This window comes from Pteropus medius, unplaced genomic scaffold (assembly GCF_902729225.1).
Source record: "Pteropus medius unplaced genomic scaffold, Ma_sr-lr_union100, whole genome shotgun sequence".
In the NCBI taxonomy this organism is placed as follows: domain Eukaryota; kingdom Metazoa; phylum Chordata; class Mammalia; order Chiroptera; family Pteropodidae; genus Pteropus; species Pteropus medius.
Genome location: NW_024349519.1, coordinates 27,026,399 through 27,040,130, shown reverse-complemented (window position 1 = coordinate 27,040,130; position 13,732 = coordinate 27,026,399). Strand labels below are relative to the sequence as shown.

The 13,732-nt window shown below is 48.5% G+C and overlaps 1 protein-coding gene across 2 annotated transcripts; it reads right to left on the bottom strand.

Moving 5' to 3' along the window:
- Positions 1-1,417: 1,417 nt before the first annotated feature.
- On the bottom strand, positions 1,418-3,805 carry HELT (helt bHLH transcription factor). Of its 2 annotated transcripts, none has more exons than XM_039882846.1 (4): positions 3,353-3,805; positions 2,826-2,930; positions 2,455-2,551; positions 1,418-2,093 (listed from the first exon to the last, which is right to left on the bottom strand). In XM_039882846.1, the coding sequence occupies exons 1-4, from the start codon at positions 3,377-3,379 to the stop codon at positions 1,594-1,596; spliced, it is 729 nt and encodes a 242-aa protein (XP_039738780.1). In that variant the 5' UTR covers positions 3,380-3,805; the 3' UTR covers positions 1,418-1,593. The 2 variants fall into 2 exon arrangements, with proteins under 2 accessions (XP_039738780.1, XP_039738781.1); XM_039882847.1 differs by having other exon boundaries at positions 1,418-2,090.
- Positions 3,806-13,732: the final 9,927 nt, after the last annotated feature.

Genomic DNA, 13,732 nt, shown 5'->3' with positions numbered 1-13,732 from the left:
AAACATACAAATTTAAGCTTTACTTTGTGGGCAGTGTAATGAGGTGTTTTGTTTTGTCCTGTCTCTGTATAATCAAGTTTGACGGTTTACAAATTGCAGGTCATCCTATTCCATGACCTCTGTAAACAGTCTAGGTCAGAGCTCCCTTAAACCCTGTCCACAGGAATGGAATAAGTTAATTTATTGTCCTCCAGCTAATCTGGATGAAGACAAATCATGGTAGTTGAGCTAAATGGCTTCTGGAAAACAGGAAAAGCTACTACAGAATTTCTAATTATTTAAAGGGCATCAAAGCTAAGGAGAACAAAGAAAAAAAATCAATGAAGGAAAAAATTTTTAAATCCTCACAACACAATTTTAGCTGTTGGGTACCTCATTCATTTTACCTGTTTATATAAAACAACAGCAAGGTTCATTTTGCTGTTGGGGGCTTAGAAAAACTTGATTTTAGTTTGCTATTTTAAATGTATTGCCGTTTAGTGGATAAGGCACAGATCCAACTGGAATTAAAAGCCACACTCCCCTAAAGATATTAGCCATATCTCCCCTAGACCCCATACTTACCAATATACTGGGTGGCGTGAGGTTAAAATCCGCCCCTCCCCACACCACACACACCCTCCCCACCCCAGGGAGAGGGTAAGAGGGGAAACCTTTGCTCACCAGGCCTGAGAACCTGAACCGAGAACCCAGCGTCTCAGCCCCGCACCAGTGGCCGCATACTGGGGATCCGCAGAGGGAACAGTCCCTTGGGAGGGCGTGTCTCCAACCCAGTCATTGCTGGCCTCACCCTGTAGTCCAGCTCCCCACGAAGTTGAGCTGGTCTGTGCGTAAAAGGCAATGCCAACTTCCCGAACCCTCGGGCGCCTGGTAGTTGTCATCCAAAAATTAAAACTTCGTCGTATGTTGTTTTTCAGCCATAACACAGAAGTTACTGCCTCTATATATTTTTCTACAGAGACGTGTTAAAGCTGTAAACATAGTGTCACGCATCCTACTGGCCAGAGGGTCGCTGCGCTCCAGACCAGTGGGCGCTTGGTGTGCGCGGGTCCCCGGGTCTTGTTTGGGGTAAGAGAGGCACCTAGGTCCGAGCTGGCGAAAATCCGCCAAAGCCGGTTTGGAGCGGGTCCTTCGATTTACATTTTCTGAGAGCCAATGGCCCTGTTCCTCGGGTCCACCCTTCTCCAAGGCAGATACTTAAGATGCGGGCTAGGCAGTGCTGCTCTGGAGCCCTGGGGGAGCCGCGAATCCTATCCCCAAGCGACGCCTCTATTTAGCCTTGTCCACCTCCCCCGCAGTGGGACCCCGTCCCCAAATCACTGAAGGCAGGCAACTTGGTCCGTATCAGCCTCGCGCCCTCGGCATCTCCAGGAGCATGGGTTGTGGAGGAACAAAAGTTAACAAAGAAATCCACCTCTTTTGGTCTTTACCAAAAATCATTTATTGCTAGGGGGAGATCCTTCAGAAGATTAATTCACTCTTGGCCTTCCTCCACCCAGCTATTTGTCGCCACAGTATTTACACCTGTACAATATACAGTATTTCTCCTAAGCAGCGCCTAAAGCGCAGAGAAATCTGGTGGGCACCCAAGCGTCAGAGCACCGGGGGATGCTGGGGCGTGTGCAAGTTGAGGGCGCTGGGGTGGGCGTGGCCGATCAGGTTGAGGTAATGCCGGTCCAAGCCCTGCACTGGCGCTAGGAAGGGGCTGTGCTGCTGCGCGGGGCTCGAGAGCGGCACGGGCGCGCTGGGCAGGTAGGGCAGTGCCGGGCTGCGGGCTGCGCCATGAGGCCAAGGGAAGGACCCGGGAGCTGCGCCCTGCTGGAACACGGAGGCCTCGCCAGGGCTGTGGCCTGCGAACTCGGACCCTGCTGGGTGCAGCTGATAGGAGAAATCCGGCTCTGAGAGTGATCCCAGCGGCTGAAAGGCTGGCTCGGCACCTAAGCGGGCCTTGGACTGCAGGAAGGCAAGGATGCGCGCATACTTGGTGTCCTTGGTCTCCATCCGCTCCACAGTGGTGAGGTAATGAACCAGGTTCTTCATACACTCGTGGTAGCCGTAGTGGAAGTAGTTAGCAAACTCCGCTAGTAGTTCTGCTGGAGGGGCGAGAAAAACCGTGGAAAGGAAAAAACCGTGAGCGGCCCTTTCTCTACCGGGAGCCCAAGGCGGATGCCAGGCACCTCCCATCACACTGGCCAAAGTTCCCATTTGAGATCTATCCTCTCCTCTACCCAGTCTGGAGTCGGAGAAAGCGCAATGGAGAGGAGGCAACGGAATCAATATTCCCAGAAACCTGTTCTCCAGCCCCGCTTAGCTATCGCACGACTCCGGCCCGCACCCGCTTTGGCAGTGTCCAGAAAGACCTCTCCCGCGCGCCCCTTCACAACCACTCTCACACCCCGGTTTCTGTGGCGCACGCTCCCTGCCCAGGTTTCCCTTTGCCCATCCCGCGCCCACCTTTTTCCCTTCCCCGGGGAAAATCAGCAGAGTGCAGGGCCCTCAGGTACTGAACGGTCATCTCGAGGATCTCCGCCTTCTCCAGCTTCCCAGAACTCTGCAAAAGGAGGAAGGGCTCCTCGCAGCGGCCCAGCGGGCGCAGGCCAGCCCTGGCTGGCTGGGTACACGGTTTTATCTGGAGAGGACCAGCGAGCAGGGCGCTGCTTTGAATCTACGCGAGGGCTGCCTGGGGCTCACTCAGCGTTCAGGCGCCCCAGGGAAGGAGGCCCACATGCAGGGCCCTCTCTGTCCCCAGACTCCTGGTATCTAGGCCGAATGTGGCAGCAGATAATCCCCGGCGCCTGGCACCCTATTCTCGGCTTCAACTTTACCTGCTTCGCCAGGGCCATGGGCACCGTCTTGCCCAGCTCGTTCAAACAGCGGTTAATCCGGTCCCTCCTCCTTTTTTCTATCACTTTGTGGGAAACAGGGGTTCTCTGCGAACAGAAGTTTGTATGTTTAGGATGGCTTTGCCCAGAGAGTTGACAAAGGCACGGCTGTGGTTGCGTGCCCCTAACGCTGCCAAGGGACTCGCCCCCGGCAGGAGTCCCTGCCCCTCTACACTTGGATCAAACAAATTCTGTTCTCTAACGCCCGCACTGTTGCGCTCCTCTTCCAGCCTCCCCACCGGCTGGGCCACACCACCAAGTTGAGCGCCAGGGCAGTGGGGAGGTGGCCACCAGGCGTGGGCTCCTCCCCGGGCGACGCGTCTCTTCTATCCTCATTCCCTTCCCAGACCACTCAGGATTCTTGTACGGAAGTCTGGTGTGGCCATATCCCTGCCGTCAGCCCAGCCAGTTGAACGCTTGGGGAGTCAGACCATCAGGGCGCAAGAGCCGTCTGGGCTCAGCCGACTCACTTTGCGTTCCTTAAGCTTGTCTGACATCCTGGTCAGAACGCACCCTCGGGAGAGGCGTTGGCGCCAGACACCCGTCCACTCTCCTCGTGTGCCTCCTCGAGTGTCCCAGGTAGACTGCAGCCTCCCAGCTCTGAGGGGCTGCCTTATAAAGCGGTCATCTAGAGCTCCAAGTGCATTCACGATTTGAATTATTCCATAGGATTAAGGGAGCTGCGTTTGGGGGATGTATGCATTCGAGATCAGTTTTAAAGAAGTTTAGAAAAAAAAATTAGCAGACGAGGGGGGCGAGCTTGGGGCAGATCAGCTTTGTTAATCCACGTGGCCCTTCAAAGGACACGTGATCAGCGGGGAATAACATTTGCATGGCAACAGCCGGGGCAGGAAAAGGAGGCGGTAAACTGGGGCCAGCGGGCGAGCGAGCGCTAGCAGCAGGCACCGAGCGCAGGGGCGCAGCAGCCGTGGGCACCGGGGGGCGAGGACCCTCACAAAACAGTGTCGCCTCCTTTAGTCCCACCGCTGAGTCTCACACGATCGCCTGTTTACAAATCCCAGCAAGCCCGCAGTCCCAGCGCCGAGTGCGTTTTAAAGCCTGTCCAGAGTCATTAAAGTAATTAAGTAAGCCTTTAATAGGCTGTTCCGCCGGGTTCAAGGGAGAGCTCTTGGAGACGGAGGCGCCCCGTTTGTTCCCAGGCTTTCTCACACGACTTGGTGACACGTCCATCTCCCCCCTTTTTGTTTACACCGCTTTATTTGTCCGGACATCCCGGCAGGTGTGGGGCTGCGGCTGGCACACGAGGCTCCCGCCTCGCTTCGCCCCTCCCGCCAGTCTTTGGCACGCGACGCTCCCCTCTACTCCCTGACCAAGTTGCTCGCTTTCTTCCTCCCCCCGCCCCCCGCCCCCGGGCTCCGTCTTCACAGGGGAAGAGGCTCAATTTGTAGCCTATTATCCTATAAGAAAATGTCCATTGAAAAGTATGAATAGTTTCCCATTGGGCTAAATTTTAATAATACCGAGTGTGGGGAGGAGAACAGGCATGCGTTGGGGGTCGGGGGGGGGGAGGATGGGGGGTGGGAAGATTGGGGGGCAACACGGAGAAGAGTGGGCCGAGAAGAAAAGGGGGAATGCAGCTGGCCCAGGCGAGCATTATGCGACGTCACCTGCGAGAGAGGGCGCCTACAGACCCCTATTCATTTGCCTAATTTTGGTCAATTTAACAAACTTCAGGAGAAATTATTGTGGCTTTGTCAGGGAGGGTGAAGCCTTCTGATCGAATTAACAGCATGTTTTGATCCGGTAAATGTCATTAGAAAGGGAGAAACAATCGCGCTTAGAGGGCTCTGAGTAATGCGCCCAAGTGGAGACGCCAAAGCGCACTGCTCACAAAGGGAGCAAGTAGCTGCCACAGGGAACTTTTGTACCCGCCCATCGCCCAAGTTTTGACACAAAAAGGCATTATTTCATACTTGAATACGTTTAATCCAACGATTGTCTATTTTCTGCAAACATATTTTCACAGCATTGTTAACTTTTTATGTCCCCCTTTCGCGGGTGCCTTTTCTTAACGTTTGGGGGCGGGAGAGCGCAGACACTTTGGGCATCAATATTTGTCACTGAAAAGGGCTCCGTGAAGTTAGGGAAGTTGATCTCTTTTTTATGGTTTTAGAGAGCGAATATACTGGGGGGAGGAGGAGGGAGGGACGGCACGACAGAAACGAGGGAGGAAATTTGCTGGACGGCCCTGAGAGGAAGGAGGGGGGCGCCGGCTGGTAACTCTCTGCCTCCCGCGCCTCTGTGAGCAATCTGGCCCTGCGGCCAGGGGTCCTGTCCCCTGCTGACAGGGCTTGCTCACATTTGCTGCCTCGGAACCAAACTCTGGGGGCTCCAGGCTTGTGGGGTATGGGCGGAGGGTGAGCTTTCCCACAAATGTAAACTATAAAAAATGCATTTGGCTTTATGACCTGCTCTAGAGCCACTGAGCTCTCGCCCCTTTCTGATCTGTTCCATCTGAGAACCCAGACCTCTCCTTAGTTATCTTCGTTTCCGTTTCTGCTCCCCAGCTTACCTAAATTCTCTCTCCTCTGCTGTACTATGGCAGGGCCTGGGTTCTCCCTCTCGGTGTCGGCAGACCTTGTCACAGGTGGCTAGGGCAGAGTCCTGCTTGCTGGTGGGACCTACGGAGCTCCTAGGGCGCAGACGTGGGCCTGGGGTCTGGGGTCCTGGAGGAGCTAGCCGCCCATCTGCCCTGGCCTGGGAGGTGTGGGGCCTGGTCTGCACCACGTATCCCGTACCCCTAAGGTGTTCCTCTCCCTCTTGCTTTCAGTCTTCATGATGCTTCTTTTTTATTTCACACCAGATTGGACACGACCCGACCCGCACCCTCGCACCCTCCTGCAGGTTGCTCTGCCAGCCTCGGGTGCCCTCTCAGAGGTTGTTGATTTCAGCATATTCACTCGAACACAAAGGGATTAAACACAAACCCTTATCATCCAAATTAACTAACGTGAATGGGTGAAAGGGAGTGCGCACACTTCTCGCCCCCACCCCCTTTTTAAGCCAGCAGACTAGGAGTTGATCCTCTTACTGTTGGTGTTAACTGCCAGCTGCAGGCACCTTCCACGGGCCAACTTTCATTCTGTGCAAACTGTTTAATTTCCCGTGTTTGCTCAGGAGCTGGGCTCCAGGGTTTGCCCAGGGCTGCAAGTATCTGCGTGTGGTTTAGGGGCCCATGTGAACTGAAGGTGGGTCATGGGTGGAGGTGGGGTGGCGGGGCACGCATCCTCACCATGTCCTCCTGAGGGCTGCAGCCCCTCTTGAAAGACTCGGAATGCCTCTTCCTGTTCAGGTGAAGGAAAGGATGCATTTTATTGAATCATGCTGTCAGAAACTGGGGCACCGGGACCCTAATAGTCATCTTCCCTTTAATTCTCCTCCTCAGGGTGGTGATAAAATGTTCCCTGATCTTGCCCTCGTTTCCACTCAAAATAAGAGTAGAGTAATGAAGAGTAGTGGTCACTGGAGCCAAACAGTCATTTGAATTTCAGTTTCACCACCTTCCAGATGGGCGAGACTTTGAGCTGGTCACTGAATCTCACTGTGCCTCAGTTTCCTCTCCTGTAAAATGGAGATAATTACTGTGTCTATTATGTTATGAGGTGGCCACTGGAATGAAGTAAGTAAAGATGGGCAAGGTACTTAAAAGAAGGCTTGCCTACTCCATGAATGGTTTTATTTTGCATGGAGATCTCTTCTGCAGTGGCTGTACAATAGTGGTATTTTATGGGGTTTGCACTATTGTGTGATATTTTCATCCATTTCATATTTTTTTCTCATCCCGAGGAAAGCTTTTCTCTCCCTGAAAAAGCCACAGTAATTTCCTATGTTGACCAAAGTTAGGCAAATGAACTGGGACCTTTGGATGTCCCCTCTCATGGGTGCCATTACCTAGTGCTTGCTGGCCAGCTGTGCTCTCCCAGTGTGTGTGAACCTGAAGAAGGCCCTAAGGGCAGAAGCCTCCCATTTCAAGTGTTCTAGACTTTAGCATCAAAATTAGAGCAAAGCTAGGAAGTAAGACTACTTAGAAATTAGATAATGCTGATTAAATATTAATCTGTGTTTAGACTCCTGGAGAGACATGAAGACAGAAAGTTCATGCACATAGAGGGAAATAGTATTTAAGGGAGGTACCATAGATATCCTGTAGAATATTGGAACAAGCAGTGCTACAAAGCCCCCCTTGGTTGCTGGAAGGCTTCAATCTAGGTACTTAATTCATTCCACTTAGTATAGCCTGGAAGCTCCCACTTTTGCCATCCTGCTGTCAATCTGGGGTGCCCATTCCTACCTGGGACTTGCGCCTAGATAGCCATCAGCTGTTTAATATGAAATGGTGGACTCTAACTTCAGCTAGAGTAGTGCTTCTCAGGCTTTGAAGCACACACGATTAACTGGGGATCTTGTTAAATGCAAATTCTGAGTCTGTTAGGTCATGTTTACACTGCTCAATGTAGTTTTGTTAAAGGAAGGAAAACTGGGATAGGAGCTTCGAGGATTATTTTAGCATCAGTGCTGGAGCTAATTCTACAAGCAGTCTCTCACAAGGCCCCATATGGTCATATTTTAGCATTTACTTTTGGACTTTTAAAAGAAGTAGGGGAAATATAACCATTGAGAAAGAATGCTTTTAGAGAGATTACAGGGTAGACGAAGGTATTTCTTTCCATATTTTGATGTTCACATCACTTAGAAAATGTTACAGATGCTATGAGTGGTGTCCATTATGGGCTTTGATTATTCTAGGCAACTGGCTTTCTTTGGAGGCTGATAATTGCAGCTTCTCGCTCAGTGTTAACTCGAGCAAGCATTCAGAAGAGATCACTGAGGAACTTTGGCTTAGAGTGTTGAGGGGAGTTCTTTCTATAAGACAAAGATTTTTATCTGCTTCACAGGGCAAATTTGCACAGGAAACTAGAGGTATACATTACTGAAAATAAGATGTAATTGTAAATTGCAATAAATAACATAGAATTTGGGGAAAAGCTTCATGTTGAGGAGAAATGTAGATTACAGGAATGTTAATAACAGATGCTATTGTATGGGCAGTAATCAAGTAGCAGATATCTGATAGGCACCCAGTTTGTGCATGCAGGTGACTAACGGCCAAGTCTTCTCCTCCCTCTCTGCCATCTTCATTCATTCACCACCAGATTCAGGGCAACATTGGAGCTGCTGAGGACAAACGTAAAGCTTTTGGAGGATCTCTTAAATTTCTGTATGTGAAAAGAAGAACCTGATCAAGGAGATAGCCCTAGGACCAACTCCATCCCTAATTTGCCTATTTGTTGGTCCACCTCCCTAAATTTGCACCCCAAAGCTTGCGGTTTCTATTCACTTTGTTTCTTCACATTAACCTTGACAGTTAGACATTAATTTAAGGAGTTATAAATCCCCTCTTTTAAAAACTTCGTTGCCTCTGAGAGCATTAGGGACTCTCATTAGGGTAAATTGATATAATGGGACTTTGTTCCTTCCTCTCTAACACCAAAACAAAGGAGGCTGTCAATAAAACAAGTTTTGTTGGAGATAAAGTAATTTCGGAAGACCTGGTATATTAGTTTCCTGTGGCTGCTGTAACAAATTACTATAAACCTGGTGGTTTAAAACAATGGAAACTCCTCTCACAAGCTGAAGGTCAGAAGTCTGAAATCAGTAGCACTGGGCTGAAATCAGGTGTCAGCAGGGACATGCTTCCTCTGGAGGGTCTGGAAGAGAATCTGCTTTTCCTTTTCAGTTTTGTGGCTGCCAGCATTCCTTGGCATCCACTCCCCGCTTCTGTGGTCACGTTGCCTTCTTTTCTCCTATGTGTCAAATCTCCCTCTGCCTCTTTCTTATAAGGACATTTATAGTTGCATTTAGGACCCACTGGGATAATCTCCCCATCTCAAGCTGCTTAACTTAATCAAATCTGCAAAGTTCAGGTAACATTTATGGATTCCAGGAATTTGGATATGGGCGTCTATTGGGAGCCATTATTTAGCCTCCTATACCTGGTAAAGTGCTATAAAGGGAGCTCAGAGAGCATCTGTGCGCTATTACTGTGACAGCAGGGCCACCAAAAGCAAGAGAGGGATGGGCAAGAGGAAGTGGGAGAGAGGATAAAAGAAAAATACGTTCTGTTTCCTAACTTAGCAGAGCTCTCTCTCTCTCCGGTTCTCTTCTTCCTCCCCCTTTCCTCTTCTCCCCTTTCTTCTTTCTTCTTCCTCTTGCATCACAGGGCCCCGTACTCTCAAGGCCTCAGAATTAATATGTTTATCTCGCATTACAAGTTAGATAGTCTATAGTTTACTAACCTATAACCCTTGTTACCGTTTACACACACACACACACACACACACACACACACACACACACACACACAAAATGATTCTGCCTCAAAACTAGCTCATTAAGACTCAATTTTCCCCCTACTCTTCTCCAATACCTGCTTTTCTAGTTGGCCACTGGTCTTTTGAAAATGCCATATTCATGCTCGCCAGGACCTATAGGATCCAAAGAGATCAGGAGATAAATTCTAACTCTGCTTAAGAAATGGTTTGGGGCAAGTTGCTGCACCTCGGTTTCTTCATCTGTGAAGTAGAGATGATGGTACTTACCTCCTAGGCCTGTTGACTCATTATCTCGTTGATGACTCAACGAGATAATGTTTGTGAAGTTTCTGGCATCGTGTCTACACCATAGGAGGTGCACAGGGGCTGAGATTCTCATGTGTTGATCTGGTTGAGCACCTGCTCGATTCCTGGAACAGTCCTCGTGTTATAATGGGGAGCAGAACACAATTGCTGCCCTTTCAGGAGTTTATCGAATGAGACAGACACACGAAGGAAATCTGATATAAGCTGGCAGGAGGGGTGCGATGGTAGGAGGAACTCAGGGAGGACTTCCTGGAGGAAATGATGCATGAACGGGGTCCTAAGGGTGAATGTATTAGCTTCTTAGGGCTGCCATAGCAAATCACTGCAAATTTGGTAGCTTAAAACAATGGAAATTAATTTTATCATGGTTTTGGAGGCTGGAGTCCAAAATCAAGGTGTCAACAAAGCCATGCACCATCTGCAGGCTCTAGGGGAGACATTTTTCCTTGTTTCTTCCAGCTTTTAGTGACCCTATATTCTTGGGTTTGTGGCAGCATAACTCTGATCTCTGCGTCTGTCTTCACATAGTTGTCTATGTGTCCCTCCTCTTTTTATAAGGTCTCTTGTCATTGGATTTAGGGTCCACCTAGATAATCCAGGATTATTTCATCTCGAGATCCTTAACTTAATTACATGTGCAAAGACACCTTTTCCCAAATAAGGTCACATTCACAGGTTCTGGTGGATATATCTTTTGGGAGCTCACCATTCAGTATACTACAGTGATTAGGAAGTAGCTAAGCAAAGACCACTGGGAGAGGTGCTCTCAGTAATGGGATTAACATGAGGAAGGGTCCAAGGGCATGAAACAGCTTTATGGTTTGGGGGAGCCACAGTATAGCCTTAATAGATTATGAACTGTGAGAAGGAGTGTGGTAGAGAATGAATGGAGATGCAGTCATGGGTGGGGGGCAGATTTGGCACTAAGGAGTTTAACTTCTTGTGGCACAGTGGGTCAGGTAAAGATCCTACAGTCCTGAAGGAGGATAGAGAGATAAAATCAGCAGAGCTTAGGGAAGGATTAAATATGGTGGGAGAGGAATAGAGAAGATGATTGCTGGGTTTCTGGTTTGGGAACTGACTCCATGGTAACCCCGTTAATTGAGATTAGCAATAAGGGGGAAGATAAGGTCATTTGGAGCATGTATGTATATGGGGCAAGAGGTATAAGAGATGATGATTTATTTAATTTTGGACCCATAAGTTTTAAAGGATTTATATGGATACCCCATAAATGGATGCCCAGAAGATAGTTGAGATATGACTGAAAGTCAGAGGTAAAAAGGGCAGAGTCAGCCTGTAGGCATTGATAGACTGTGACTGTCTATGAAATCACTGAAGAAGAGCTTAAAGGAGAAGGGCAGGGGGCTAAGGACAGAATCCTGGGGGATGCTGATGGGCAAGAAGTGGGTGAAGGACGTCAATAAGGAAGGGGTCATCAGAAGGGAAGGAGGAGAGCTCAGAAGGCTCCTGGGATTCCTAGGAGCACAGGGAAGGATGGCTTCAAGGAAGAGGAGATGCTCAGCAGGATCCAATGTAGGAGATATCTGGAAAATGTTTATAGGATTCAAAGGTCCATGGAGATCAAACGTGGAAGTCATCATCAAATTCTGAAAGTTTCTGAAGAGTAGGAAAGGCAAAGTGAGGCTCACTCTCTTCCCCTGACCTGGACTGTGAGGATTTGAGTGCTTCCTAGTTGACGAATTCACTCCGCATGCTAGAATAGATAGCGCCCCCTCCTTGGGAAACTACCAGCTGGAGTTGATGAGGTATATCATGTAATACAGATTTGCAGACAGCCCAGGCCACTGGTGCCTTGTGGGGGCTGTGGGACAATCCTGCTTTTCTTTCTCATTGGCTAATAATAATAATGGTCAACGCATAGACAGCATCTTTTACCTCCCAGGTAGTGTACTCCCTTGGTCACTAAGTGCTTTGCAGATCTTTGCTCATGTAATCTTCACAACAATAAGATAAATATTCTGTTTATTTTACAGATAGAAAGACAGAGGCTTGGGGAATTCAGGGACACTTGACTCAGGGACATATCACTATTAGCTGGTAGTGCTGAATACAAACTGAGGCCCATCTAATCCAAAACCAGTGCCCTTTCCAGCCTTCGTATAGCCTTGGTCTCATTGAGATTAGAAGTCATGAGAGAGACTTCTCACCTGGGAGGCTGACCTCACCTTCCAACTACCAAGGGTAGCTGCTGCTTTGCAAAGCAGAACAATTCTCAATACGCCCAGTGACCTTGTAGATTTGTTCTCCCTCTTATAGCCTCCAGGGGTGTAAGTTACCTTTGAGTTCAGTTCCCTCACTCTTGCTCTCCACATTTCTGATACTCCAATTATATAGCAATGCTTCCACACTCTTTTTACACATCAGGAGACTTTTGACAACACATATTCCTGGGTCCTAATCCAAACTTATTAAAAAGTATCTCTGTGAGTGTGGTCCTTAAATTTGTATCTTAAAAAAAAAGGAAAAAGAAAAATGCAGATGACTCTGATGTATTGGTCCCTGGTCTGGCATTTATTTTATATCATTGCTATACAGTGGCTTGTTAACAGTGTGAGATTATGTTGTGGTTATCTGCTGCATTAGATTTTGGCAAGTGGATAGGATAGGGACCATAGGTTTTAAAAGTCTTTTATGTCATTGGTTCTGATTTTTTCTAATAAGGCAATCTGTTGTCTTTTTTTTATAATGGGACAGCTTGACTCCCTCACCCCTTCCCTTTTTATTGGCTCAGAAGTAAAGTCTGTGTGATCAGTTTAAAGTGTTCCAGATTTGCAGGGCTCATTTTGAGAAGGATAAAAGGTATTAGTATGATGGATCTGGGGGCAGAGTGGACCTAGCGCTGAGGCTCTTCAAGATGCGGGTGGATTTGGATGGATGGAGGGTTGGTTGGTGCCCTCTAGTGGATGGAACACTGCAACAACTTCTAAAACAAGGGCTGACCCACCTGACTGGCTTAAAAAGAAACTAGATTCAGCCTTGAAATTGTTGTTTGGGGACTCACTGTATTTTTCCAGGATGCCTCACTTCTCTGGCTGCAGGATTCTTATGTATAAGTTGGAAGAGTTGGACAAAGATATCAGTGAACAGGGAGATGTGCAGAAGGTTGAGTCTAGGCCAGGGGGCAGGTGTGAGCCCTGCCACGTTACACAAGTTTGTTTCCACTGGCATGAGGTCTCTGAGACTGGGATTTTGGCATCTGGCACAGTATTGGCATGGCAAAATAGTTAATAAATGCTTGCTAAAAGAGGGAAGGCAAAGGGAAGAAAGACTTGCTTCTATTTGCTCAGGAGCTGGCAGGTCAAGATTAAGTCTTCTGAGGCAGAGCTCAGCACCTCAGCCCTTCACGTCAGAAACCTGACCGAAGAGTGATGGCACAGGCGCTGGGGTCTCATGTTGCTCCCTAAAGGTGAGCGAACACCTGGATTTTGACACCAGAGGTTGGGATCCACCTGAATTCCTTGACTCACAATGTAAGTGGGGTTCCTTCTATCTGCTAGGGAGTCACTGTAACATAGTTTCTCGGAAGTGCAGGTTGTAGGGAGGTAGGTCTTCCTGCCAGTTCTCAACCAGTTTCCACCTGAGTGTTTTGGCGTAGTTGGTGGAAAGAGCTCTGTTGCCAGGGGACCTTGTCCTGGTCTTGGCTCTCGACAGGTCCCTTTCCCTTGCAGTGTCCTTCCCCAAGTCTCTCCAGCAGTCACTGTGATCACAGCCATGGGCTTTCTGCTCCACCTGACTCCTAGTGTATCTTTTCAGTTGATGGGACCCCTAGTGTGCCAGGGAGAAACCAGTAGGGGAAAGACACACATAAGGGAAAGAAAGAAAGTAGAAGGATATGGGAAAGGCATTAAAAGAGAAGCAGACAAGGGAAGGCGAAAAAGGAAGAGGAAGGAGAAGAAAATAAATATAAGATTAGCAGATTTTATTAGTTAATTCTACAAACATTTGCCAAGCACCTCTTTTTGCTTGGTGTGATGGCTAATTTTATGTGTCAACTTGGCTAGGCCACAGTACGCAGATAGTCAGTCACATAGCAGTCTAGATATTGCTGTGAAGACATTGATTAACATTAACTTAGTAGACTTTGAGTAAAGCAGATTACTCTCCATGCCGTTTGTGGGCCTCATTCAATCAGTTGAAGGCCTTGAGAGAAAAAAGTCTGAGGTCCTC